The sequence below is a fragment of the Apostichopus japonicus genome, chromosome 14 (assembly GCF_037975245.1).
Source record: "Apostichopus japonicus isolate 1M-3 chromosome 14, ASM3797524v1, whole genome shotgun sequence".
In the NCBI taxonomy this organism is placed as follows: Eukaryota; Metazoa; Echinodermata; class Holothuroidea; order Aspidochirotida; family Stichopodidae; genus Apostichopus; species Apostichopus japonicus.
The window spans coordinates 17,850,288-17,875,382 of record NC_092574.1 but is presented as its reverse complement, the minus strand read 5'-3'; the positions used below and the strand labels follow the sequence as shown (position 1 = coordinate 17,875,382).

The following is a 25,095-nucleotide window of genomic DNA, read 5'->3' as shown; positions in this document are numbered from 1 at the left end:
TACAGTGTACATGTTATGCAAAATGGTAGGAATGTAAATGCTTGCTAGATTCAACCTACAGTGTACATGTTATGCAAAATGGTAGGAATGTAAATGCTTGCTAGATTCAACCTACAGTGTACATGTTATGCAAAATGGTAGGAATGTAAATGCTTGCTAGATTCAACACTTACAAACCTACAGTGCGTTTACCCCCGGGTAAAAGAACAGTACATCTCTGTTAACATTTATCCTTTCTAGTGTCACTGCTCATGGAACACTACAGAAGAACAGAAACTAAGTCTATGTCAATTATTAACATGCCGTACAAAACAATATGGTGTTAATGTTTGCTAGATTCGACACTAATCTTCCTCCTCACAGATTAGATGAAGATCAAGAGAGAAGAACTCTTATCATTTCCTTACCTTCCTGCTAAAATGTTCAAATGGATAATCACAAACGCACTGCTTGATGTTGCGGAAGCTCATCCAGTCCACCGCGACGGAATCAGCCGCATCTGTGAGCAATGTGGACGATATGATATCGAAACTATCGTCTTTGATCAATATCGGCCGTCTCTTGCTCTTACGGTCAAGCTTTAGCTTGTCTCTCGATTCTAGGTCATTTTCGTGGTTTTCCAGCGAGTTAGAGGGGGAGTCTGATTCGTCGGCTGGAGGGGTTTCGGCTTTACCTAGTATCCTTTTTAATGTGGCTAGTTTCTGTAAGGAATCAAACGAAGGAACATTATGTTTCAGTCCAGGACATCATAAATTGTTAGTGTATTCATCTCACAGATAATCAGTGCAAAGATAGGAATCAATGGCTAACTGTAGCACAGTGGTCAGAATATTGACCATTTGGAAAAGTTAATAAAAAAAGTACCAATTATTAAAAAACAACAGTTTTGCACAGATTGGAATTCTACATAGCAGGCTACAGTATGTATCATCCAGAACGTGAACATGAAAGATCGGCAAGCTATTTGAACAAATCGAAAGCGGCAACGAAGATAGTTTCTTGAAATCTTTCTGGGGTTGTATCAAATGAACCTGGGGCGTGACCCCTGGTTACAGGGTTTGCAAGGGTACCGTGGCTTCTGACTGGCGCCCCTCATCGCCGGCAATTTCTTTAGGAATATCTTCGCTGATGTTGGCACAGTTTCGATGCCTTTTATGGTGCAGGTCTTCTTGAATGAGTTGAATGTTTTTGAAATTCACTCGAGTGACCACAAGTCATTTGCAAATACTATCCTTTATTAGTTATACCAGTTTTATAATTACAATAACAAAGGTCTATCAAAATATAATGGATTTGACTTCACTTTTCAAACTTTCCATTGCCCTTTCACTTCAATTTTGTGAGAAAAACATCCCGAGGCAAGCTGGCACACTCTTGGGTTGGGTTTAGTTTCCGTCGCTACGGTAAAAATCATGGAATTTCCAGAAGTGTGTCAGAGTAAGTACCACGCCATATTAGGTCCTCTCAACCATACCGACAAACTGTCTTAATAATTCAATACATTCTCAGATTAATAATACTCACAGTTTCCAGGAACACTATATTGTCTTTCAAGGAAACAGTATGGTCTTTCACAGCACACAGAACCTCACTGACCGGCTCCCTGGGGTGGACACCATTCTCATAACGATTGTACATGCCTCTCCAAAACCTACAAAGGAAAAGGAGAACAGCATTTGGAACAAATATAAATGTTAAAGATTAACAAGTTTGTTACAGTTCTTATAATGCCTCAGTGAATATTTCAAGTGGAAAGAAAGTCAAAAACACTACTTGCTGTAAAAGATGGGTTTTGAGTTCCTGGGTCTATTATCAAATATGAAATTGACTACCCTTCTCTGTGGTAGTTACTGTTTTTTTGGCCTTCGCCACCATTATTTTATAGGTTAATATTAATGTTAGAGGTACATGAATGACCCTCCCATGAACAAACTTCGTCTATTAACAATTATAATAAAGTCATTGTTTTTATGACAGTAACCACATTTTAGTTAAGTAGCTAAAAAACACAATTTCATACAGCACAACCTTTCACTGTACATAAAAATCATGTTACACTCCCTTAACCTCCCCCCCTCCCCGCATCCCCCCACCAACTCTGCCAATATGAATTTGTTGATCATGTTATTATGAAAGGTAAAACGATTTTTGAAAGTTTTATCTTCTACCTTGTAGTGTGAACATGCCCTCTCAAATTTCTGAAAACCACTTATAACAAGTTAAATAAGTGGTCTAAATGTACATCTTTGCCCCAGTGTCCAGTGATAGAGTGTATATTTACTTGATTCTCTGTGCATCAAAATCTGGCAGTATAACTCCTTTAGTAATTGTGTGGTTTGGCAGGTACAACGGGTTGATATAGTCTGTCATTCTTGTCCTCATGAAAGACCACAGTGAATATGTTCTCTCTGGTAACCTGTAAAGGTGAACACAAACTTAGGTTTGGCTAATTAGGAACAAAAACTTTTGATTATATATTTCAAAAGCAAGATATTATTTTAATGAAACATTTGCATACCATATATACTATTAGCTTTAATAGTGAGTTATTTAGAAACTTATAACAATGCAGCAGAGTTTTAATAATATTTGGAATATACAGAGTATTAAATTGGGATCTGAATTATGTGCTGTTATATGCTTAAGATGGACAACTTCTTTGGGAGATATGATGATTTTGAAAACAGTTGCCATTTTGTCAAAGTGGGATATATCCTACAGCTACTAGGAGATGAAACCTTTCACTTTTTGTAATTCTGTTTCCATTCATAGTATTTTCATGGTGTATATCAACAGTGTTGTTAATAAAAATACTGCCAATATTAGTTCATATTAATTAAGTTAGTCTATTGCTTCAAATTTGCAATATCTAATTCCATCTTTTTGGTCCTGTTGCCATTTTGGGTGGACAGGATGGAGTAACAGATTCATATTTTCAAGTACCTCGTCTTTCTTTCAAAGGATGACTTGTGGGCAGAATTTTTACTCTTGGATTGTTATAGTCCAAGGAGAAATAAACGATTACTGCTGGTAATATGCTAATCTGGTTTTCAAGATATTAAACATTAAAATATGCTTATCTCTGGATGACTTCATCACCTTGTCACCTAAATGATAACGTGGATCCGTCGCCTTATAAAATCAAATAAGTCAATCAAAAATTTTTCTTTTAATTGCATAAATAACAACAGAGTACCCTTGGATGACCTACAGCAGGGGTTCCCTAACTGGGGTGCATGAGTCCATCCCAGGGGGTTTGTGAGACGTTTCTGAAAGTCAAAACTAGAGTACTTTTTGTTGGACTAAAATGTGATATATCATATAATTAGTAATGTACAAAAGTCGTACCTATCGACAAACCTCTACAATATTACACTATGAACTTGATCTTTTACGAAGCACTGTTAAGCATATTATAGTATAATAATGACTCAGATATGTGTCATGAAAGGTTGGGGGTTCATGGACAACTCTGACATCCCCAGGGGGTTCGTAGGGGGATAAAGTTAGGGAAACCCTGACCTACAGGGAACCTTTCAAAACTACTAACTTCATGCCAAGTCTGTCTTTTTCACAGTTTCCTAGAAAGTTCCCAAACTGGCAAGAATAGACATGGTCGTGGAGTTCTAAAAGAAAGCGTTCGTTGAACTGGAATGCACAGGGGTAGAGTTGAGTCAGCTGCCACACGCAGTCGATGAATTGTGTAAAGATCGGTGAAACCTCTCGTGGATCCACGTTGATGAGTCCGCACCGATGAATGAACTTATGACCAAACGCGAGCCATTCCTTTTCGATTAAAACCTATCATATGAGAGGAGAGGAAGAAGAGTGAAATGTTTATCCAAAGATTTTCCTTCCATTTGTGTTAGAGTTTTGTGGTAGTGTTCAGTGTTACAAACCCCTTTACCATGCTCATGAAATCAATTTATACTTAGTGACTTACTTCCAAAATGTAGTACAACATAGTTATATAAGACCTAGAAAAAGAAAAATCATCTAAACATTTTCAAGTCTGGAATTTGTCTTACATGTGAAAAGAACAGAAAACAGAAGCCATATTTACACTTTTCATTACAGTTTGTCCTCATTAAATGTACAGGAAGCTAAGTAACCTATCAACGAACTTTGCTTTCACTTACGGAGGGACAGTCACGAGAATTTTCTACCGTTGCTTTGCTAACAATAAAGCAACATCGAGAAAACATGAAAAATTCTATTTCAAAGTGCCACTATTGTTTTTCACTAAAAGTCATCATTTTTGGGAAAAAAATCTTTATACTTTTCCGATTGAGTTAACCTTTCCTACTTATCTGTAGATGAAAAAGTGGATTACTTGAGTGTCAGCATCACGATTTGATTTGTGTTGAGGCGCAACTGCTATATGATCACAAATGTTTACTTACATCGTCGCGGAGATTTTGCAACGCATTGAAAGTGATTCTACCTACAATAATGAGTTTTACGTAAGGGTTACGGTGACCAGACTTCCCACATTTCTGAGAAGTCCCTGGATTTCCTGTACTGTCCCCAGATAAAATGTGTCCCTGGAATTGTCTCTGGACGACACATTCCTGTGATCTTCACAAGTATTCCCGAACTTGAATTCTGTGTAACGTCCCCCCAATCTTTACGACGATTCTCAAATTTGTAAACCATGCACTGAATAATTTTAAGTACGACCTGTTCGGACCTTACATGCTCAGAAACAGTTTGAATGTAAAATGAGAATCTACAACTGCACACATACATTTAATTCTAGACTCACAGATAAAGCAACACAGATCATTTGATATAATCATTTTACAGCTCGCTGTCATATCACATTCAATGTCTTTTTGTTGATGAATAATATCGTTCATACTTCCAGTAACCTTCAAAATACTGAGATAATACCTTCAGAATTCCACCACTATATATACACGTATTGTCTAAAGACATGGCTACGTCTTCTGGGAGTCGCCATGTGGAGGCCGACTTCAATTTTATGTCCCCAGACTTCCCGACCAACATATGACCACTTCAGCTTTGTATTAAGGTTTGTAATTCAATCTTTGGTAGCCATAAAGATTTGCAACCGGTCCACTCATCTGGAAGGTGATGTAAGAAAAACTTGGGACCCTCTAAAATATACAAAAAGAATTAACTTAATTTAAAAGACATAAAGAGTCTTCCCCTCACCTCCAATCCTTTGAGGGTTCTGTAATATGGATCCAGCATCATACTAGCCAGTGAGCAGGTCTGAGCTGTGCGATCCCATCCATCTGAACAATGTACCAGCACGCTAACACCATCAGAAACCACCTGGGGAAAGATACAATCCAGTTCATTAATATCATATCACAATTATTTGGAAAATGCAATTTTTGGCCACATGGGAAGACTCATAAGTTATGTTAATAGTAATATTCCAAATTCTTTTGCGTTTTTCCCAACTAATGTTGAGGAGGTAAAATTAGCTATGTCTAAATTAAAAAATGGCAAGAGTCCAGGTTATGATAATATTACGAATGAAATTCTAAAGCATGTAGCTGATATTATTTCAATACCACTAACCCATATTATCAATTTGTCTTTTTCAAATGGAGTTTTTCCGTCAGAGCTGAAAATTGCGAAGGTAATTCCAATTTTTAAGTCTGGGGACCCGAAGCATTTCTCAAATTACAGACCAATATCTGTGTTACCTGTCATTTCTAAAATCATTGAACGTCTTGCATACGATAGACTTTATAAGTTTATTACAAAACATAAAATCCTATTTACAAATCAATATGGTTTTCGCAATAAACATTCTACTTATATGGCTGCTTTAAGTCTCATAGATAAAATTTCAAGAGGTTTGGACAATAGGCTCACTACTGCTGCCATATTCATTGATCTTTCTAAGGCTTTTGATACCATTGATCATCGTATCTTATTAAATAAATTGTTTGCCTATGGTGTTCGTGGTACCGCCCATAATTGGTTTAAAAGTTATCTCCATAATCGTTGTAATTATGTACAGTTTAATAGTTCCCACTCAGATCGTATCCTATGTAATATTGGTGTACCGCAGGGTTCTATACTAGGACCCCTATTGTTTATTCTCTATATCAATGATATTTATAATTCATCTGTGAACTCAACTTTTATCTTGTTTGTTGACGATACCACAGTATTCCTACAAAATAAGAACTTACGTGACACTCTTGCTGAAGCTGCTAGTGGTTTCTCAAACATTTCTGACTGGCTCAGAACAAATAAACTTTCTCTTAATATTCTAAAAACAAAATTACTGATTTTTGATAACAAGGTCCAAGACTCTAGTAACATTAATGTTATACTGGATGGGCATCAAGTTGATGCTTCACCTCATGCTAATTTTTTAGGGATAACCATTGATGATAAGTTGACTTGGAAACAACACATCTCCGAGGTCAGCAAGAAGCTTTCTAAATCCAATGGTGTGATCAATAGACTAAAGAATTTTTTACCTAAGAAGTCACTTTTGACCCTGTATAATGCTCTTGTGCTTCCCCATCTCAACTATAGTCTTCTTGTCTGGGGCAACACACAGTCAACTCTACTTAACAGTTTATTTAAGTTACAGAAACGTGTTATCCGCAATATAAACCAGACTCATTACATCTCGCATACTGCTCCTCTCTTTATAGACTCCAATACATTAACTTTATATGATTTGTACAAGTACCAACTAGGGATATTTATGTACAAATTTCATCATGGTCTTCTCCCACCAGCTTTTAATAACTTTTATACTTGCAATTCTAGCTATCACACTTATAACACTCGTTCGATGAATATGCTACACCATCCTTACTCTAGAACTAGTCTTAACCATTCTCAAATTCGTAGCACAGGTGTACCCTTCTGGAATTCTCTTAATCATGTCATTAAAATTTCTCCAACACTCAATACTTTTAAGCAAAAACTAAAACAATACCTACTGCATAGCAATCCATCTTAGTTGTACTTCCTGTTTTTTTTTTCTCTTATGCTTCTTTTTCTTTTTATAAGATTCTGACTTTGTTGGGTTTTTTTTGGGGGGGGGGAGGTGGGACGGGGGTTGGTGGGGTGGGTGTTGTATTTTGCACTTTCTTTGTTATAAAGGGACCAGACCAGAAAAGTAACCACTTATTTCTGGTTCCTCTACTTCCATCTCACATATATATTATTTCAATACTCTATATTTACTGTTTAATGTATTTGATACCATCTATATTCATCATAAATTGTTCAAAATGTAAATGTAAATGTAAAATGTAAATGTAAAAAATGTTCAAATGTAAATGTAAATAATGGAATGGAATGTAGAAATAAATTCAATTCAATTCATATAAATACTAGTCCAAGAATATAAGTCCCAGTACTTAGAGTCAAGTACGTAACTCATATAAATACTAGCCCAAGAATATAAGTACCGTTACTAGAGTAAAGTATGTAACTCATATTTATAAATACTAGTGAAAGACTATAAGTACCAGTACTTAGAGTCAAGTACTTAATATCCTAACGAGGGGGATTCTACTTTTAAGTTTACACAAGCTGTTGTAGTACTCATACATAATTGCACAAGTTGGTTGTATCTTGTTTAGTTGTTGATTTCAGTATATTAAGATTGTGAAAGCAAACACTAGTGTAGCTAACATCTACTGTACTCTTTCTAAAAATTTTAAAACAAAAAGTAAATAATTTTACAGCTCACAAGCCATGGGCATTCTCTCTGACTTAATAAAATAACAAGAGATGTTATATTGTGTGGCTATCCGACCATGTACTTCAACATGGAATAATTGTTACCATCTTATTTTTTGACAGATTAATGAATAAATTAATACCACGACTATCCGTTGCACCGACTGTGTCAGACACACCTACAATCTTCTGTGAGATTTCACACAACATATTTAACTAGTATACAGTTACAGGTGCTGGTACCTCTTTCACATTACCTCTAGCAGATCTGTTAATATCCGATGGCAGCAGTCTAAGGATTTATCAAACTATACCTGGGACTGTTTATTAAAAGACAGTTCAAGTCAGGCTTCATCATGAAATGGATCTTGGTGTCTTTTCAATACTTTAATTATACTTATCAACTTTTATGTATGAAGGGTGTTGAGTCACCTCCCGTATCCTTCATCCCCCCCTCCCCCACCTCCTCCCCCACCCATCCACACACACATTAAACAACAAGTAAAACTGCAGTTCATTCCCACATGGTGCAAGGTACTTTTACACAATGGACTGTGAAGCACACAGCATATCAATTTAAAATAAAATATGAAATGAAATTAAGTTACATAAGATTCATTGCTGTACTGTTTTTGGGGGGTTTTTTTTGGACACACTCCAAGTTATTAGGTCAAAGGGATATTTAATAATAATAATAATAATAAGTAATATTTATATAGCGCATAATCAGCAAAGCTGCTCAAAGCGCTGTATAAATGTAAAACCTAAAAACAAATAGTAACAAAAACCTAAATATTAAATATATAGAACCAATAGAACCAATTTGACACTTAAATGAAAAACATTGTTCCAAAATCATAGTAATAAAAGTAAAAATGAAAATAGTAATGAAGCAAAACCAAAAGAAAATGTTTCTGATGTTTCATTTTCTTCATTGCAGAAGGAGCATAAGGGGGAGTGCCTGCAATTAGGTTTGTACAGAAAAGAGTTAGTTCCTAATAGATGTATAATTCCATACTGAAGATACAGAACCTTACTGCTTGCAAAAGGAAGGGTAAAGATATCTGACCAACAATAGTTGTTACTGCTACAACATTCCCACCTTGACTTAGTCCTCCGTGGAAGAGCTTTTACTTTGCATGTAAAAATTATAGGCGCCCTTGGTAAAACAAGGAGTCTTTTCATATTTTCATTCCGTTCATTAATTGGGTCTGAGTTCGTTTTCTGATCACTTGGGATGGTAGAAAGAATACCGCAGTAAAATGTGAAGGGAGAGGCATTGGTGATGTCAAATTTTAAGATGAAGGTAAGATAGTACATTACATTGCCATTACACCTACAAAATCACTTTCTAAAATATGCATTTTTCTGCTTCAAGGTTTTAGAATAAATAACATATATTGTTAATCTTAATATCAGAATCATTGAGAATACACTGATTTGAGTAAGCATTATTTTTCTGGAGAGTGAAAGTTGTATTCAGACCAAGCATTGCATTCTTCCCTGGATAAACGTATTAGATATCTTAATATCATATTTACAAACATTGCATTCAAATAGAAAGCTGCTCCCCCGTACTTCCTTAAGGCATGGTCAAATAAGATTTTCCATGAACCAGGACTTTCACTTTCCTCTACTGTTTGATGGAGGCATTAATCTTTTTTAGAATTTTTAGAAAATAGCTTAGACTTTTCATTCAAAGTTTTGAGCATTTAAAGGAGCAGCTTTCAGTGTTTGATGCGTGGACGTATAGAGTAGCATCTAGTGTCGGATGCACAAACGTATAAAGTAACATCCAGTTTTGACTGCGTGGACATTTTAGAAAGTGTAAAAAAAGTGGGCTTGGAAATAATCAGTCCACTGTGGTGAAACTAACTTCAATAAAAATTCAATGACTGACTGTAGTCTGTTTCTGCTAATAGATCTGATAGAGCAGGGCGGTACACACCCCTGGGTTAACCTCGAGGAATGTCTAACTAAGCAGCTCGAAAACATCCAGAGAAGACTATAATGCTATGGGATAAAGTATACTAGGTTAGAGGCAAGGAATCATATTGAGGCTATAACTTAGGTTATATCTGTGTAGACATAAATAATGAACAACTCACCTTGGCGATGAAGTATGATGTATCTAGAACGGCCTTGATGTGCCTTAACCAATTACTAGAGTCAATCCCTGACAGAAAGTTTTCCATAGATGGATTCTTCAATTCACATACTAAAACAGAAATGGAAAAAAAGGTCAAACAACTAATCAAAAATTATGGAAATTGAGTCCATAAAATTGTCATCGGCAATGGAAGCATCCAATAAAATTAATCACTTAAATCTTACAAAGAAGCAGAGACATCCGATAAAATTATTCGATAAAATGTTTTAATTAGAGTCATCCGATTAATTGATCTATTAAAGTATAAGATATATTAGAATCCTTTCTCACCTTCTAAGAGCTTCTGTAGACTGTTTCTCATAACATGTATGTTCTCAATTCCTATAAATTTAAACTTGATGTTTGTGTAGAAGTCTTCGTTCTCGTAACCTTTCCCTGAGGCCCTGTTGACCATGGCATTTATCTAGTCAATCGACAAATGGAAAACAAAACGACAAAATCATTAGCGCTGTATGCGATGCATGGTTGATAAAATAGCATAATTTGGAAACCTATTAAGTGAATGTCATCCCTTCTTGGTGGGAACAAATCAGAAAAACAGATTCCTTGCAAAAAAACATACCGTGTTGGGTAGCTGGGTGTAAATGGTAAAATTAATGTCATGAAAAATACCTACCTAGATCGTATTTCCAGGTGATATAATATATATATATATGAGGAACTTTGTCTTGCGTTCATAGGTGTTGGGGCCCATTGTTGTTTTAAGGGTGTAGCGGGTGGGGGGGGGGGGGGAATGAGATGGAGTAGAGTGGTGTAATCAAATGGACAAAAAAATAAATCATATAGAAGCTACAGGGACCCCTTCAAAGTGCATACATTGCCTTTTCTTTTTTTTCTTTGATTTTGCCCCCATCTGAATGAGGTGCATCTCACAGCTCCCCTCCCTCCCCTTAGCCCCATCTTCTATGTCTGCAGGTTGTCAAAAGTTAAAACATGTTAACAATTTACCCGAGGCCTTGTGTCCACAACATACATAAAAGAACTATCCTTATTGGCAAGTAGAATATCTTGTAGCATTTGTTCATCTTCCATACACCTAGCGCTGAAACCAGCCAGTGGTTGACTGCATCGACACATCGCAGCCTAGAGAGAAAGGAAATTGTCATAACGTAAAGGGGTTGTCTTCTCAGGATGGGAAAAACCACCCAAAAAAAAAAAATGTATGCATTTATTTGTGATTTGGTCACAAAAGCACAACGAGTACATGGTACAAGATGGATCGATGTCAGCAAAAGTAAAAAAAAAAAATTGGAGAAAAAAAAAATTGGAAAAAATGACAGAAAAAAAAAGCAGGAATCTCCCAGAGTAAAAACACACAAAGTGAAAAAAAAACACTCTACAGGACTCAAAAACAGACAATTACACAACATCCTATCCCCCCTCCTCCCCCCCCCCCCTCAACCTGCCTCTTCACATGCTTCTTTGGTTAGACTAACAAAGCTTTGCTGAACAACTTTAAGTGGTTCTAGGAAAATAAATTTCATACAATTAACTTGAAAACTATGCCTTTACTGATCCATAAAACTGTCTCTTTACTCAAGAAATATCTTTTCTAACAGATGATAAGGATGTGTTTATGCTTTTTCAGAGCATTCTAAGGGTACAAGAATAGTGTGCATGTATCATAATGTACTGCAATAGGTTACTGTTTATGTGAGAAACACAACCAAAAAATGCCACAATCTTTAGCATAATTTGTGCAGCTCACTGAATTTGTTTAACTTGGACAGAATTTTTGTGATAATGTAATACCAGTTTCTTTAAACCCCCAATTGATGTTATCATATTAAGAACTTCCAATTCTATGGAAACATCGCAATGTATGACTTAGACTTACAGTCAGTGCATTGAAATGTTCCATATTAATTCCTATGACAAAAGCCATACGGCTTTTTCACTTTCAACACAACACCAGCGACAGAATCCGTCGAGTGAGTAATGAACGCACATCTACAGGATGCTTGAAGAAGTTACTGGTTGATAAGTTACATATCCTTAAATATTATTTTCATAGGATAAACTTCCTCTTTCAGACATCTAAATAAGAACAATGGGCCGGTTTTAATCCAGACAGAAATAACAGGAAACAGGCAGAGTGCCAACCCAGTGTAACTTGCCACATGAGGAACATTACAATCAGCATTGAAGAAGCATATTCCCTGAAGGAAACTCAACCTATGTTATATATCTGAACATTAAGCAGTTCTTGTATACACATAGAATTTACTGGTTTTATAAGTTTACTGGTTTATAAGTAACATATCTTAAAGTTTTAGTTTCATATGCTAAACTTCCTCTTTCAGACATCTCAATAAGAAAAATCCTCAGGTTTAAACCAGGCAGAAATGACAACGAACAGGCCGAGTGCCAATCTAGCTCTTTTGATTCTGAACATTGAGCAGTTCTTTCATATGCAGAGAACAATAAGTATCTCCGTTTTTTAGCCTCTCATCGCTCTTATTTCTTTCATCTTACCTCTCCTTTGTTGTTTTGTCTAATTCTGCTCTATCCATTGCTCTTTTGTACAATTAAAACTTGTCTGTCCATCTTGTGTCCATTAATGTGTTCTTAATGTGTTCTTAGTCTGTTTTCATCTTTTCACTGAAACTCTGCAGAATTTACTGGTTTAAAAGTTTTACTGGTTTATAAGTTACATAGCTTAAAGTATTAATTTCATAGGCTAAAACTTCCTCTTTCAGACATCTAAATGAGAACGGTTTAATCCAGGCAGAGACGACAAGGAACAGGCAGAGTGCCTATCCGGCTATTTTGATTCTGAACATTAAGCAGTTCTTTTTTACACAGAGAACAATTAGTATTTCCATTTTCAGAATCTCATCGCTCTTATTCCTTTCATCTGACCTCTCCTTTGTTGTTTGTCTAATTTTTGCTCTATCCATTGCTCATTTGTCCAATTAAAACTTTTCTGTCCATCTGTGTCCATTAATGTGTTCTTAGTCTGTTTTCGTTTCCCTGAGCCTCTGCAGAAGATTCTGCTAGCATCGACAATCAGACGAGCTCTCTACGGGGTAACTCTTGCATATCACACCTACACAGGCCTTTTGCAATGGAAGAGGAGCAGCCTTCGTTAACACTTTTCTTTTTTACTCTATTCCCATTTTCAGTAATCATCATAACGAACACGAGGCATGGTGCTGAAACAGCGTTGTGTAAACATGTGTACATTTAAATTCCACAGCAGAAAGACTTGATAAATGCATTATGACTTAAAGCTAGGAACAAGGTTTCCTTGCAATGGCTTACCATGTTATGATGCAAGTATGATAATACAGGCAGCCTTCCCCTGCTTCTAAATTTAGCACTGCCAAACAAGACAGACGACTGGGAAGCTGCTGGCACGTGGATCATCCTGGGATATGTGGGGCATACCTGGAACAACAGAGGAAATAGAGGAGGTGTTTCTAAGCCTGTCATCCTGCAGAGAAACACTTCCTTGAATACTGACCGTTGTTGGTGTTCACTTTCGATTTAAAAAAATCTTTAAAGGGAATTAATTATGCAGTGACACAAAACCTACTGGGTATGCTAGATTTTGGACGAAACATTTCAATGTTTAATAATCAAGAGACAATTTTCAACACATTCTTTGACATTTTTGGAATATCTGCTGACACGGTTTAAATAACTTTGTAAAACTGATTGTGTTGAAAAAAATATTCAGGGTGATATTAACTGAGTCTTCAATCAATTTTGGTACTATCAATCAATGCTCTACTATACAGTCCCTTTAAAGACCAGTTTGCCTTACCTTGCCAAGTTAGTGTCAAGCACTAAACATACTCCTTTTGTATACCCTGACATGGCTATCGCTAGGCTCATTCTGTGCCATACATAATAAGGAAGATGAGCATACAACTCTTTATATAGTAATTTAATTTCATGAAATCTGAACTTTAATTTCCATAAACTGTGACCAATATTCCTATTGCATCAAGTTGCTAAAGTTGCTGTATTTCAAGAAAAAAATCTATGTGCATTAGTTAGTTACTCATACACGAGGAGTTGATTTTCAGCAAATTTTCAATAATATGCAATTACAAGTTTCTCTAACAATGAAATCGACTAGCTTCATTTATCATGTTTCATTTCACGATAGTAATTTTTAAAGTTATTTATTTGTTGGTGTTTGTAAGTATTCCATTTTCTGAATATTTCAGGGCACAAAATGATTAGGATCTAGATTCAATTCTCATAGTTACAGACTCGGTAATTTTCATAAAGTACAAAAATTCTAGGAGGGTGTCTTACTTTTGATCAAATACAATCCTAGTTTGACTTATCCTTGGTACAGTCAGTACCTTTGGAAATATCGACAACCGAATTTTGAACAGTTGCTCTACAAACGATGTGAAGACACTGAAATAAGAAATGCCATATCTGGACAAAAGAAAACATGAGGAGGGGGGGGGGCATGACCTTGACATCACAGTCATATGAGAGAAGTCCTAAATATCCTAAAAAAAAGAAAAATTTCATGAACTAGATGGTGAGGAATTTTCTGAGAGGAGACAGATAAGATACAGTAGAAAATCTCAAGAATGTTTTTTTTCCAAAATTGAAAACTTTTGATCTGTAACATAGAAACCTCCTTACTGTAGGTGTCATAGTACAGACTAAGAAACTATCATGACATGCTTATCATTGTACAGCGAGTCTGACCTCATAATCGCGATTAACGGCAGACGCCTTCCAGAAGCCATTGGGAATCCCCATCCTCGCATACTCTGTATGTAGATCGAATTGGTCCCATCCTGCAGTCACAGAGGGAGACAGACTGGCAGATTTGTAAGTGAATGCATACATATCAGTCAAGTCCTCTGCAAATTGAGAGAAGAATGGATATTTTATAAAAGCAGCACGGTCCTGTCACTCACTTGAATAACAGCTGGTGAAGTAGAAACAGTCTACAGCAGTGGTTCTCAAACTTTTTTTAGGCGACCGCCCCCTTCGACCATCTTGAACTGTCCCAATACCCCTTTCCCCCTCCCCTTGACCTACAGTTCATAGTCGGCCGCTCAAGCGAGCATTCAGACTGTCCGAAGATATACATATAGGAATTAAAATATAGCCTACATTCCCTACAAGATGATGAATTTTCTCTCAACAATATTTATTTTTTTGGCTCCCAGACCCCCTGGATGCCTTATTGTGCCCTAAATCGCTGCAGAGTTGAGTCGTAATCGTCAGGGACCCCAAATCAGTGCCAACGGCCCCCTACTCCCCGTGTACCCTGTAGCACCCCCCAGACTTCCCAACGCCACCAGGGGGGTGGCAGGGACCACTTTGAGAACCACTGGTCTACAGTATATGATTGTATTTCTTGAATGAATTGTGCATGAATCTAGTATTGTACTTCTGGTTACGAACAACTGTTGATGGATTACAGGCCATTTGATTTTGCTGTCAAATATGCTAGACAAACTAACACCGATCAGGTACAATCGTCACTTCCTCCTGCAGAAGACTTTATCGGCTCCCTGAGAGGATAAATCATCTAATTTAACCAGCCTCTCATCGAGGAAGGGGTAGAATCTCCTGAGAAATTAAATCTGAAAGCTGCTGGCAATATTTTTAGCATTTGAGAGACTGAGAGTTTTGAGGACAATAAGTCAGGGAATAATTTATTGTTAAAATTGTGTGTAGCTGTTTTGAAGACACTGAGTTTGTCTTATAATCAGGGTTGGCATTTTCCCCGGGAAAAACCTGTTTTTCCCACTAAGCGGTAAAAACCAGGTAAAAACCGGGAAAAACTGGTAAATACCGGTAAAAACCGCCTCGGTCTCGAAAACTATTATTACTTGTCCGTAATATGCAGGGTCATCAGTAGGCATGATATTGTTTCATGACAGACATATGTTATTGAATATGGGAGTTTCTTAGCTTCATTTTGAGCTATTTTATCACAACCTAATTCTACTTTTTGTGGAAAATAGAGTATTTTTCATATTGCACATGTATATATAGTTATTCTGTCACAATCTCTTTAGCAGTATGCATTGCCTATTGCCCAAACCATTATACGTCTACACTGGGACACTCACCCCTCCTAAATTCTTCAGGCCTATTATGTGCTCAGACAGTTCATTCAATTAATATATCAATAGAGAGAGTTTTCTCCAATTTTGGTATGATCCAGACAAAACTGAGGAACAGGTTGGGGGTGGAAAAAGCAGCGAAACTTGTAGCTTGCTATAGGTATCTACGAGGGAAAGGAGAAGTGGACTGGTAGTCTGTGCCTACTGAAAACCTAAAGCACTTCAACCTGAAAGTATGCTATAGCAGGAGCTACAACATCAGACTCATAGTCTCATACTGGACACTGTCATTAGAGTTCTGGGAATTATGTGTTTAAACGTCAGTTATTTACTCTGGAGGTCCAGCTAATATTCACTTTGCAAAATTGTTATGCCGAGCTTGACAGGTTGAACACTATACAGGTATTTTTTAGTTTCACGTAACTTATATTTTAAGACACAAAAAAATGTTCATAGTTCATACTGTAGTTTGCAAGAATTTAACAGAGTACACTCTATGTAGTTTTCATTGTTACTTGAGAGATCTACTTGGCGAGCGAGTTGTAAAAGTTACACTGTGAATATGTTTGCTCACTTTCCATGTTTTTGTGATGGTGTTGCATTATATATATGTAACAAGACAATGTGACATGTATAATATGATGAACCATAGCCCTAGGAGGCACCAACAGTTTGATACTTGTCCATTCTCTAGATTATGGAATTATGCATCTCGAAAGGAAAATAAAGTTGGTTGATTTGAGCATCCAATATATTATTTATTTGAATTATTTATAATAGTCTAATCGGTAAACTCACAAAGTTATAGATCATGGCTGTTCTTTAGATGTAACCCAACCCCCTACCATAAGATGACATTTTCTTGTAGTTTCTATGCTCCTCCACAAGTTCCACATGAATTTTTAGGAATTCTATATAATTTGAGGTTTTTCCCAGTTTTTCCCACTTAAAGGTGGGAAAAACCTCCCAGTAAAAACCTGGTTTTTACCGGGCGGTAAAAACCGCCCGGTAAAAACTGGCCAACCCTGCTTATAATGTACTATATTGTAGTTCTTGTGTACAATTTAAGCTGCTATACATCTTTACACTTTGTATAGCAATGTGCCTATTTTGAGTTGCATTTTGCAATGCGACACTGGATAAAGTATTCCCTGAAAGTGATAAAATTGTGAGATAATAACTTTTGACAGAACTGAAACCATTTGTCCTGAATCCAGGCAATAATTTAATACTTTCAATTTTAGTAGGGCGTAGCAGTTTTATTAAGATTGTTGAAATATGTTTTTATTACAATATACCATTTTTTTTTTCTGAAACAGAAAGTAAAAGTTATAAAAAAGGAAAAAACAATAGTGTAAAGGTAAGTTGGCCTGACGTTTTGATCCTAGCAGGATCTTCTTCAGAGGCTAAAGAAAGAGGCTAAATGGCTTCAGAGGCTAAAATGTTTTAGCCTTTGAAGAAGATCCTGCTAGGATCAAAATGTCAGGCCAACTTTCTTTTACACATTCTCATACACAGGCTCTTTCGTGGATAAGCAGTTTGTTAACAGTTTCACTTTATCTAAAAAAAAACAATTGTCCAAATTGTTATTTAACTGAAAATAGCGCTCAATCAAACTCATAGCAGTACATCAAATTAATAGTAAAACGGACAGAATGTGTACATATACTTAGATGGTTAATCAGTGATTCCAGTATGTGAGCAAACAGATTTAATGAGATTGAGCTGCACATTGTTGATTGCCCTTCCTTTCCATGTTGGAACATTATAATGCAAATAATACTACAGATTACTTCCTTAGCAGCTGCTCTCTGTTCAAACTGAACACGATTCCCCATAAATGTACCTATGAATCGCTGTACAGTCATTTAAATTGAACTGGTACAGAAATGATAGTCTGAAGTAGCTATACAAAGAGTCAGTAGAGGACCAACAAGTTAGTTTTTTGCAGCTCCACTGCCTTATACTGCAGGTCTGTACTTGTCCTCTGCCATACCAGCAACCCCCACTGCCCCCAACCCCTCCCCCCTCCCACTGCCTCCTTCATACATACAGGAGAGCATGTGCTGATCCCCCACTCCTTCCTTCCTGCATAAATACCTTCAAACACATCCCCAGTCCTACAATAGATTCATTTCAAACTCAGTTGTTCCCAACTTCACACAATCGATATCTATATACCTGTATACTGTACATATATTGTACAGTACAGGACCATGTTTTACTTTCACTTGCCCTTTCATACAGATCCACTGTATAATATATCAATAAATCCATAATATATGATATAGTCGTTCTCTTAAGATAAAATACAGCTCCACAGACTTGTGAGGCTCGCATGTACCAATTTAATATTCAAATATATTCCTCAAAAGGTGCTTAAAATTTCCCGGGAGATGTTTCAAACCTGTCAAAATGTCAGTCTTGAATGCTTAACAAGTATCAAAGCCTCTTCATGCGGAGAGTCAGGTATATAAACAAACAGCCTTCTTGGCGTCTTTAGACTTGCTTTTTCACATTAACTTGTTCTTTTCTATATCGATTAGTTATGGTAATCTTGCTGATTGTAATTATACAGTTTACTTTAAAAAAATTTAAAAAAAGATTTGTTTTGTATTTGTATACAGTAAATACTCTAAGTAAAGACCAACATTTAAATTTCTTGTCGTTGTTTCATATTTCAAAATGCATTAGTATCGTTTTGTACTAAAATTTCCATCCATTTGGAGAAGGAAGAATAAAATCAAATCTGTTATGTGATAATGTGTTAATGATTTTTGTAATTGTGTTTCGTTTTGTAAATTTAAGTATTCAAACAATGCAATATGTAGTTTAACAGGACTTAGAAGTAACATCCTCACTTTTTGGGTTCATTATTAACAACAAAAGTCTCAAATTTTTTTCTCAATCTAGCTCTGAATGACAGTTTGACTAAGTGATCTTTACATATATTTCACATAAAAATAGAACTCCCTGGAAGTCTTTGGTGTTTGTTCTACTTAGTAAACATCCAGAGTTGCCAAATATTTAACATCTGCATAATTGATATTTATTACCTTTAACAGTATGTTTCTACAAATTTAGAGCAAGAGTATGGAAGTATGGAAGTATGGAAAGGGTATGGAAAGAGAATTTGGGAATGCATTTTATAACCAATCAAACCGATACAGCCTGTGCTGAGTAGTCTATCAATAATTACAGCTGTACTGTAATTCACAGTAAAACCGTACTTGGCATTCTCGACAGTATTATTGCCAATGAAAAATTTGTGTGAATTTCAAGGAGAGCATTTTTACTGTGATAAATCTTAAATTGCACTTTCCAACTAAATGAACCAGGTTCTTCCATTGTAGACAGAGAATAATTCATCTGGTAGTGGTATTTCATCTCGCTACTGTTTACAAGTGTGAAAGATGTATAGCAGTGTTTGTATGTTACAAGGGAACAACAGGAACTTATAAGAGACCAAATTCAGAGTCTTCAAAACTGCTACACAAACTCTGAACACTAAATTTTTTCCTGGTAAGCCTATTTGTTAAAACTTGTTCAGTCTTTCAATCAATGCTGTTGAATTTGCTATGTTTTGCTTCCTATGCTGTTAAATTTGCTATGTTTTGCTTCCTATGCTGTTAAATTTGCTATGTTTGCTTCCTATGTACAGTTCTTTCTGAGGGTTTCTAATACTTTGATATTGTTGTCAGATATTAAAGAGTGTTATTTACTAGACCTTATCTTGTTTGGTGACACCAAGGAAAATCAAGTGTGTTGTTCCACGAACAATAAATCAAACCCAAGAGTACAAGTGCCGCCCTTAAATATCGGTCTTAACAACTCCGACGTTAATGCGGGTGTGATACTTATCACTTGATTAATAAGTTGACTTTACAAGATAGAAGAGGTCTCTATCCTGGCAGTACCTTCTTCAAAGGCAAACTTCCCTTTCCTCTTTGCCTTTGAAGTGCTAAGATCCTGCTAGGATAAAATAGCCAGGTCCACTAACTTATTCATGAATTACCTACACAGGATATTTGCAGTAGAGATATTTATACAGTTTGCGAACAGTTTGTTTTCCCCTCTCTTTATGAGTTGACTGTAAAAGCAACTTTATGCACCCTTTACTAATTGCTGTACTTTTGTCTTATCCTCACCAGTAATGGCTGCAACTCTTGCTACAAGACAAATGCACAATTACCCTCCATATCGTAGACCTGTGCCCACCTTGGTTGCACACTGACCACCATACTTCTCTTTCTCACATTGGCACGTAAACGAGGAGTTATTATAATTCATACTCTATCAAATAAAAGCAATGCCATGACTGTCTATCACTTCCTGGTTCTGAAGTACGTGCCAAATTACTTTCTTTTGCTATGAATAATGGTCAAGTTGCTATACCAATATACAGATGTACAGCAGTTCTTTGTACATGGGAACGGCCGACCATATTATTTCACGAGACCAAAAAATTCTGTGCCTTCTAATGTGCTATACAAAATTTGAGAACTAAATTATTCCCTGCTATTTCTATTGATAACTACTGTAGGACAGCATAATTTGCCTCTCCAAAAAAAAAAAAAAAAGAGAAATGTTGTTTTCAAGTGGTACAGTAGATCTGTGACTATTTGTGTCTAACTGTTTTATGGACAAATAAGTGCTAAAATAACCTAAATTATAAGACAAGAATACTAACCAGGGTTGGATAACTTTTGAAGTGACTTGTAAAGTTCTTGGCAGTCCTTCTCCTTTGGAATAACAAAGGTAACCGTCTGGAATGTCTTGCATCTTATCAATAACGGGGCTCCTGTCGTAGTGAGAGGTTGCTTTTCGAGTGCTGAGATGTGTTGGTGCAAAATCTGGTAAGAAAAAAACAAAGAGTTTATTTTGAGTCATACCGTGAATCAATCAAAATATTAATACTTAGCAGACAGATTCATTCCTGATGTAGGGAAGGGAAACGTTGCCTAGTCACCTGTATGAATACTTTCGTAAACTACTGTATTCACAGACAAGTGATTCTAGAAATATTCAGCTACCTTGGCTTCCCTTTTTTACCAGTTTTCAACCGTAAAATGTAAGACAAAACGTTCTGACCGGTTCAGCGGGCTCTGACAACATTTTCCCATTTCTTTTCATACTGATATATAGATACCTGAATTTATAGTTACGTTTACAATTAACCTAGAAGACAGAACACCACACTATTAAAGGTAGGATATCAAGGGGAAGGGGGAGGGGGAGAGAAGAGGAGGGTATATACGTAGAGGGTCTTGTGGTCATGATCTCTACTATTTCTCAATTACTGCTTTTGTACAGTTTCAATCAATATGAGAGAATGCTAAATTGATAATATTATAATCAATTGAAAATATAACCAAAGAAAGTTTCGGCCAGAATGTGACTTGCACCAGTTGCCTCAGGATTACCTCATAAATACTCATAGTTAACAGAGTACTACTACTTTTACTGGTTTGCAACACAATCTCATGTTCAAAGATAGAAAGTCTTCAGTAACCATGGAAACTGAATTTATGTTTTCAAACTTGTGAACTTACCTTTTGTCTTTTACAATTAAACTTTCAGTGTTTAAAGACGGAAACTTATCATTTCTTCAGTGACCATGGCAACTGAATGTACGTTTGTCAAAACTTGTAGACTTTACTTTTTCTTAAATACAGAACCATTAGTGTTAAAATCAGAGAAATTCTCAGCATCAATGTCAACTGAATTTATGTTTTCATCTTCTCAATAGCTCACTGTACCAGGCAGCAGTGTTATGATGAATCAGGAAATGTGATATGAATGTAAAAAAATATAAAATCTTACAATTGAATAACAAGAGCCTTAATAAAACTTACAGAGGTTCTTTACCTTACAATGCAAATTAAATACCATTGCATCAAATGAAAAGTTGACAAGATTTCAATCATTATCTAATAAAATAATGTAAAGCCCTGGTATTCAATCATTTTTGCTTTGTGAATCCATATGTCCCCTTGATCATCTTGGCGACCCTCCAGCAGCAGATGTTCTGGCCCAGTGAAGGTGTCTACAGGGTGGAGGAGGTATCCCTGCCTCCTTTTTAACAAATTTTGACAATTGACCATTTTTGAAAGGGTTCTAAATTTTGCAACTTTTGAGGCAAAATTTTCATGTTCATGATTTTTAATTTTTTCTCCACAAACTTCACTATTTTTTTCTCTTCTGATTCTTTGAGCGACCCTCCAAAATATCCAAAATAATCTTACAAATAGTCGTAACCCCTATTTTAAGTACCAGGGATGTAAAGAATCTCTACAATCTTTATAAACTTTATGTTAATTTATGTTACCCATGGCTCTCTCTTCCCTGCTGGGTCTGAGAAGATCAGATGAGTTGCAGTCAGGTACAGTGTTCCTATCGATGGTTTCTTGCTGTTGAATCTATTAAGCAACCGAACGTTTTCAATCTACATAGAACAAAAAATAATTACATAAAAAAAAGTTCATTTTAGGTGGCGACAAATTTACAATAACTGTCAAAAAGAATGCAAACAATAGACAAAGCCAACAAAACTGAGTACCTATATAGTAATAAATATTTACTATCTTTCCTGAGCTTTGTTGTAATGAATTTAAAGTTTGTCGCTAGACAAAGAGCCAGTAGTTCAGGAAATCTCCCACTGTTCACTTTTCACATTTATGTCAAGTCAAAGGAAAGTGAATTGGCTAGTACAGTAGGCCTAGCCTAGTGAACAAAACCCATCACCATTAACAGAAAATACAAATTGTAATAAATAAAGACAAAATAAAGTATTGAAGCATGTGCTCCATGATGTCATAATTAAACTTAATCAAGTCGTCAACCTTGTATTTAGAAAAACATTTAATCTGTGATATGATATCTCCCATGTTTTTTGTCTGAAAATCCAGGCATATGATATTAGCGTTGACCCCCATGTTGATGTAACAGTAGGACCTAAGCTACACAATAACTTTTTTTCCTAGGCTACATCAAAGAGTAGTATTGACTCTCCGTTGTAAGGGACAGATGGGAGTTTGAGATATCAATGTTTGTTGGTGCTGTTCCAAGAATGATGGTCAAATGCCCACGTTTTTGTGGTACATTCTCTACATACAGGCATTTTTTTTCAAATTTATACCACTGTTGACCAGCTTTCACAAGTTTGGGAATGATTAGTGACAATACATGAAATCAAGGAAACACTTTGGAATCCGGGGAAGGTCTATGAAATCTGGGGACTGTCCCCGGAAATTGGAGGGGGGGAGGCGTCCATTCATCTTACAGTTACACAAATGGATTAAGATTTTCTTAATTTGACCTGGTTTGAGTAGTTGTTAGTGACAGTTATAGAATCAGGCCTACACTAACCAAACTTGAAGTAGGCCTACTGGGCTTAGTTATACTACCTTTTGCATACCCTAGGCTAGATGCTGGCCTAGAACAAAAACAGACTAGGCTAGCCTAGGCCTGAGGCCTCTGTTAATATTACAATGTAACAATCATGCCTAATTGAAGCCTTGGCCAAAGTGAGCTTAGGACATATATTTCGCCCTAATATAGTCTCGGACTATAACCTAGATTAGGAGGGGAAGGGGCCTATTCCTGGGCCTACTGTAGACTGGTCTAGGCTATAGACTTAGCTGTATGATAACGTTAGGTTAAGATTAATTACCTTTGGTCGTGTTATAAATTCCATGACAGATGTTACAATTGGGCATTGGCCTATCTTCAGTTGTCGAACGAACAAAATGTCCTGTTGGTACTAATGTTAGTCCACGAGTAAGGAATGACTGTTTTAATTTCTGTGAATAAGAATAAGATGACCCATAATTACACTACAACAGCCTGTGCACCCAAAATAAAATTGTCAATCGTCGGCCCATTCCCAAGAAATTGGTTTTGTTGTGATAGGCAACATAGATCTGTCACATCCTACAGTACAGTACGTACAGTGCAAGACGATGATTACATGGGAAATTGTCATTCAGAAATCCGAGTAGACATTTACATGTACTGTATACTGTATTGTCCAGTGGGCAGACTGTCGAAGTTATCAAAGGTGTTGACGTCACATCGACATGGAACGTGAACTGATTCATTTTGACCACCTTGTTACTCTATACGAGGGTCTGGCCTATAATTTCAGCCCACAAGCCCAAAATATCTACTGGTATATTCGTTGTCTGACCAAACTGACGGGCGATTGCAAGGAGTTTCATTTTCGGTGGTGACCGGTCTCTACTTACACCTTTGCCATATTATGTCCAAGTTTACATATATTTACCTTTACCAATTATTATGAATCCATGTACAATATGGTCCGATAAGATAATGAGAACAGTCAGGGGGAAAAGTGAGGGAAAGGGGGGGGGGGGGGGGGTATGCGAATGAGACAAGTGCTTACAAGGGATCCTAGGGTGAAGGTCCCCCAAAGCCAATGGGCCTTCGTGAGCACTTCCTGTCTATCATAAATATCAAAATAAAATAAAACTGTTAGCAAACTGCTTATCCACTAGAGAGCCTGTGTAAGAGAATGTGTAAAAGTAAGTTGGCTCACGTTACGTCAGGCCAATCTACTTTTATACATATCATAAATATCAGCAGGAAATGTCCCTTTGTCCTTGTGCGCTCTGAGTTCTTCGGAAGATTTTGCGCCTTATAAGTACCATTTATTATTATAATTATTATTATTATTATTATAATTATTATTATTATTATTATTATTATTATTATTATTATTATTATTATTATTATTATTATTATTATTATTAAATGAATAAGACAAGGGCCAAGAAATTGGAATTCAAATTAAAGTCAAAAATAAAAATAAGGAATCCCAAACGTTTTTTACAAATTATAATAAAGGTATGATTTGATAGGGAGGAATTTTAAATTTCTAAAGAGAAAGATATAATTGTTATAGATTCTGCATGAGCAATTGTCCCAGCCTTATTCCGAGTATGTACAACCGCAGGCTTGGTATCTATGCTTTTCCTAAAGATAAGGATATGCGGACAAAGTATAAATGTCCGTTCAACTAGATTAAGTAGTTCCCTGATTGGTTTTCTTTTCTTAAGGAAATGAGAGACTATATAACTTCTCAATCTAATACAATACTATGGAAGTCATAGATTTCATGGGGTAGTTTCTCTTTAATTGAACTTCAAACAGTTTCTT

General features: G+C 36.2%; 1 protein-coding gene across 1 annotated transcript in view; it reads right to left on the bottom strand.

Annotated features, from left to right (window-relative positions):
• LOC139979403 (phosphatidylinositol-3,5-bisphosphate 3-phosphatase MTMR8-like) overlaps positions 1-23,933 on the bottom strand; it is a 29,776-nt gene extending 5,843 nt beyond the window's left edge. The window contains exons 1-13 of the mRNA XM_071990165.1: positions 23,591-23,933; positions 22,247-22,363; positions 20,609-20,771; positions 14,543-14,700; positions 13,127-13,252; positions 10,811-10,945; positions 10,133-10,265; positions 9,801-9,910; positions 5,179-5,301; positions 3,551-3,801; positions 2,282-2,416; positions 1,525-1,651; positions 408-701 (exon numbers count right to left, since the gene is read on the bottom strand). Of these exons, the coding sequence (XP_071846266.1) occupies positions 408-701; positions 1,525-1,651; positions 2,282-2,416; positions 3,551-3,801; positions 5,179-5,301; positions 9,801-9,910; positions 10,133-10,265; positions 10,811-10,945; positions 13,127-13,252; positions 14,543-14,700; positions 20,609-20,771; positions 22,247-22,363; positions 23,591-23,614 (1,896 nt within the window). The 5' untranslated portion in view covers positions 23,615-23,933. The remainder of the gene's footprint in view (positions 1-407; positions 702-1,524; positions 1,652-2,281; positions 2,417-3,550; positions 3,802-5,178; positions 5,302-9,800; positions 9,911-10,132; positions 10,266-10,810; positions 10,946-13,126; positions 13,253-14,542; positions 14,701-20,608; positions 20,772-22,246; positions 22,364-23,590) is intronic.
• Positions 23,934-25,095: the final 1,162 nt, after the last annotated feature.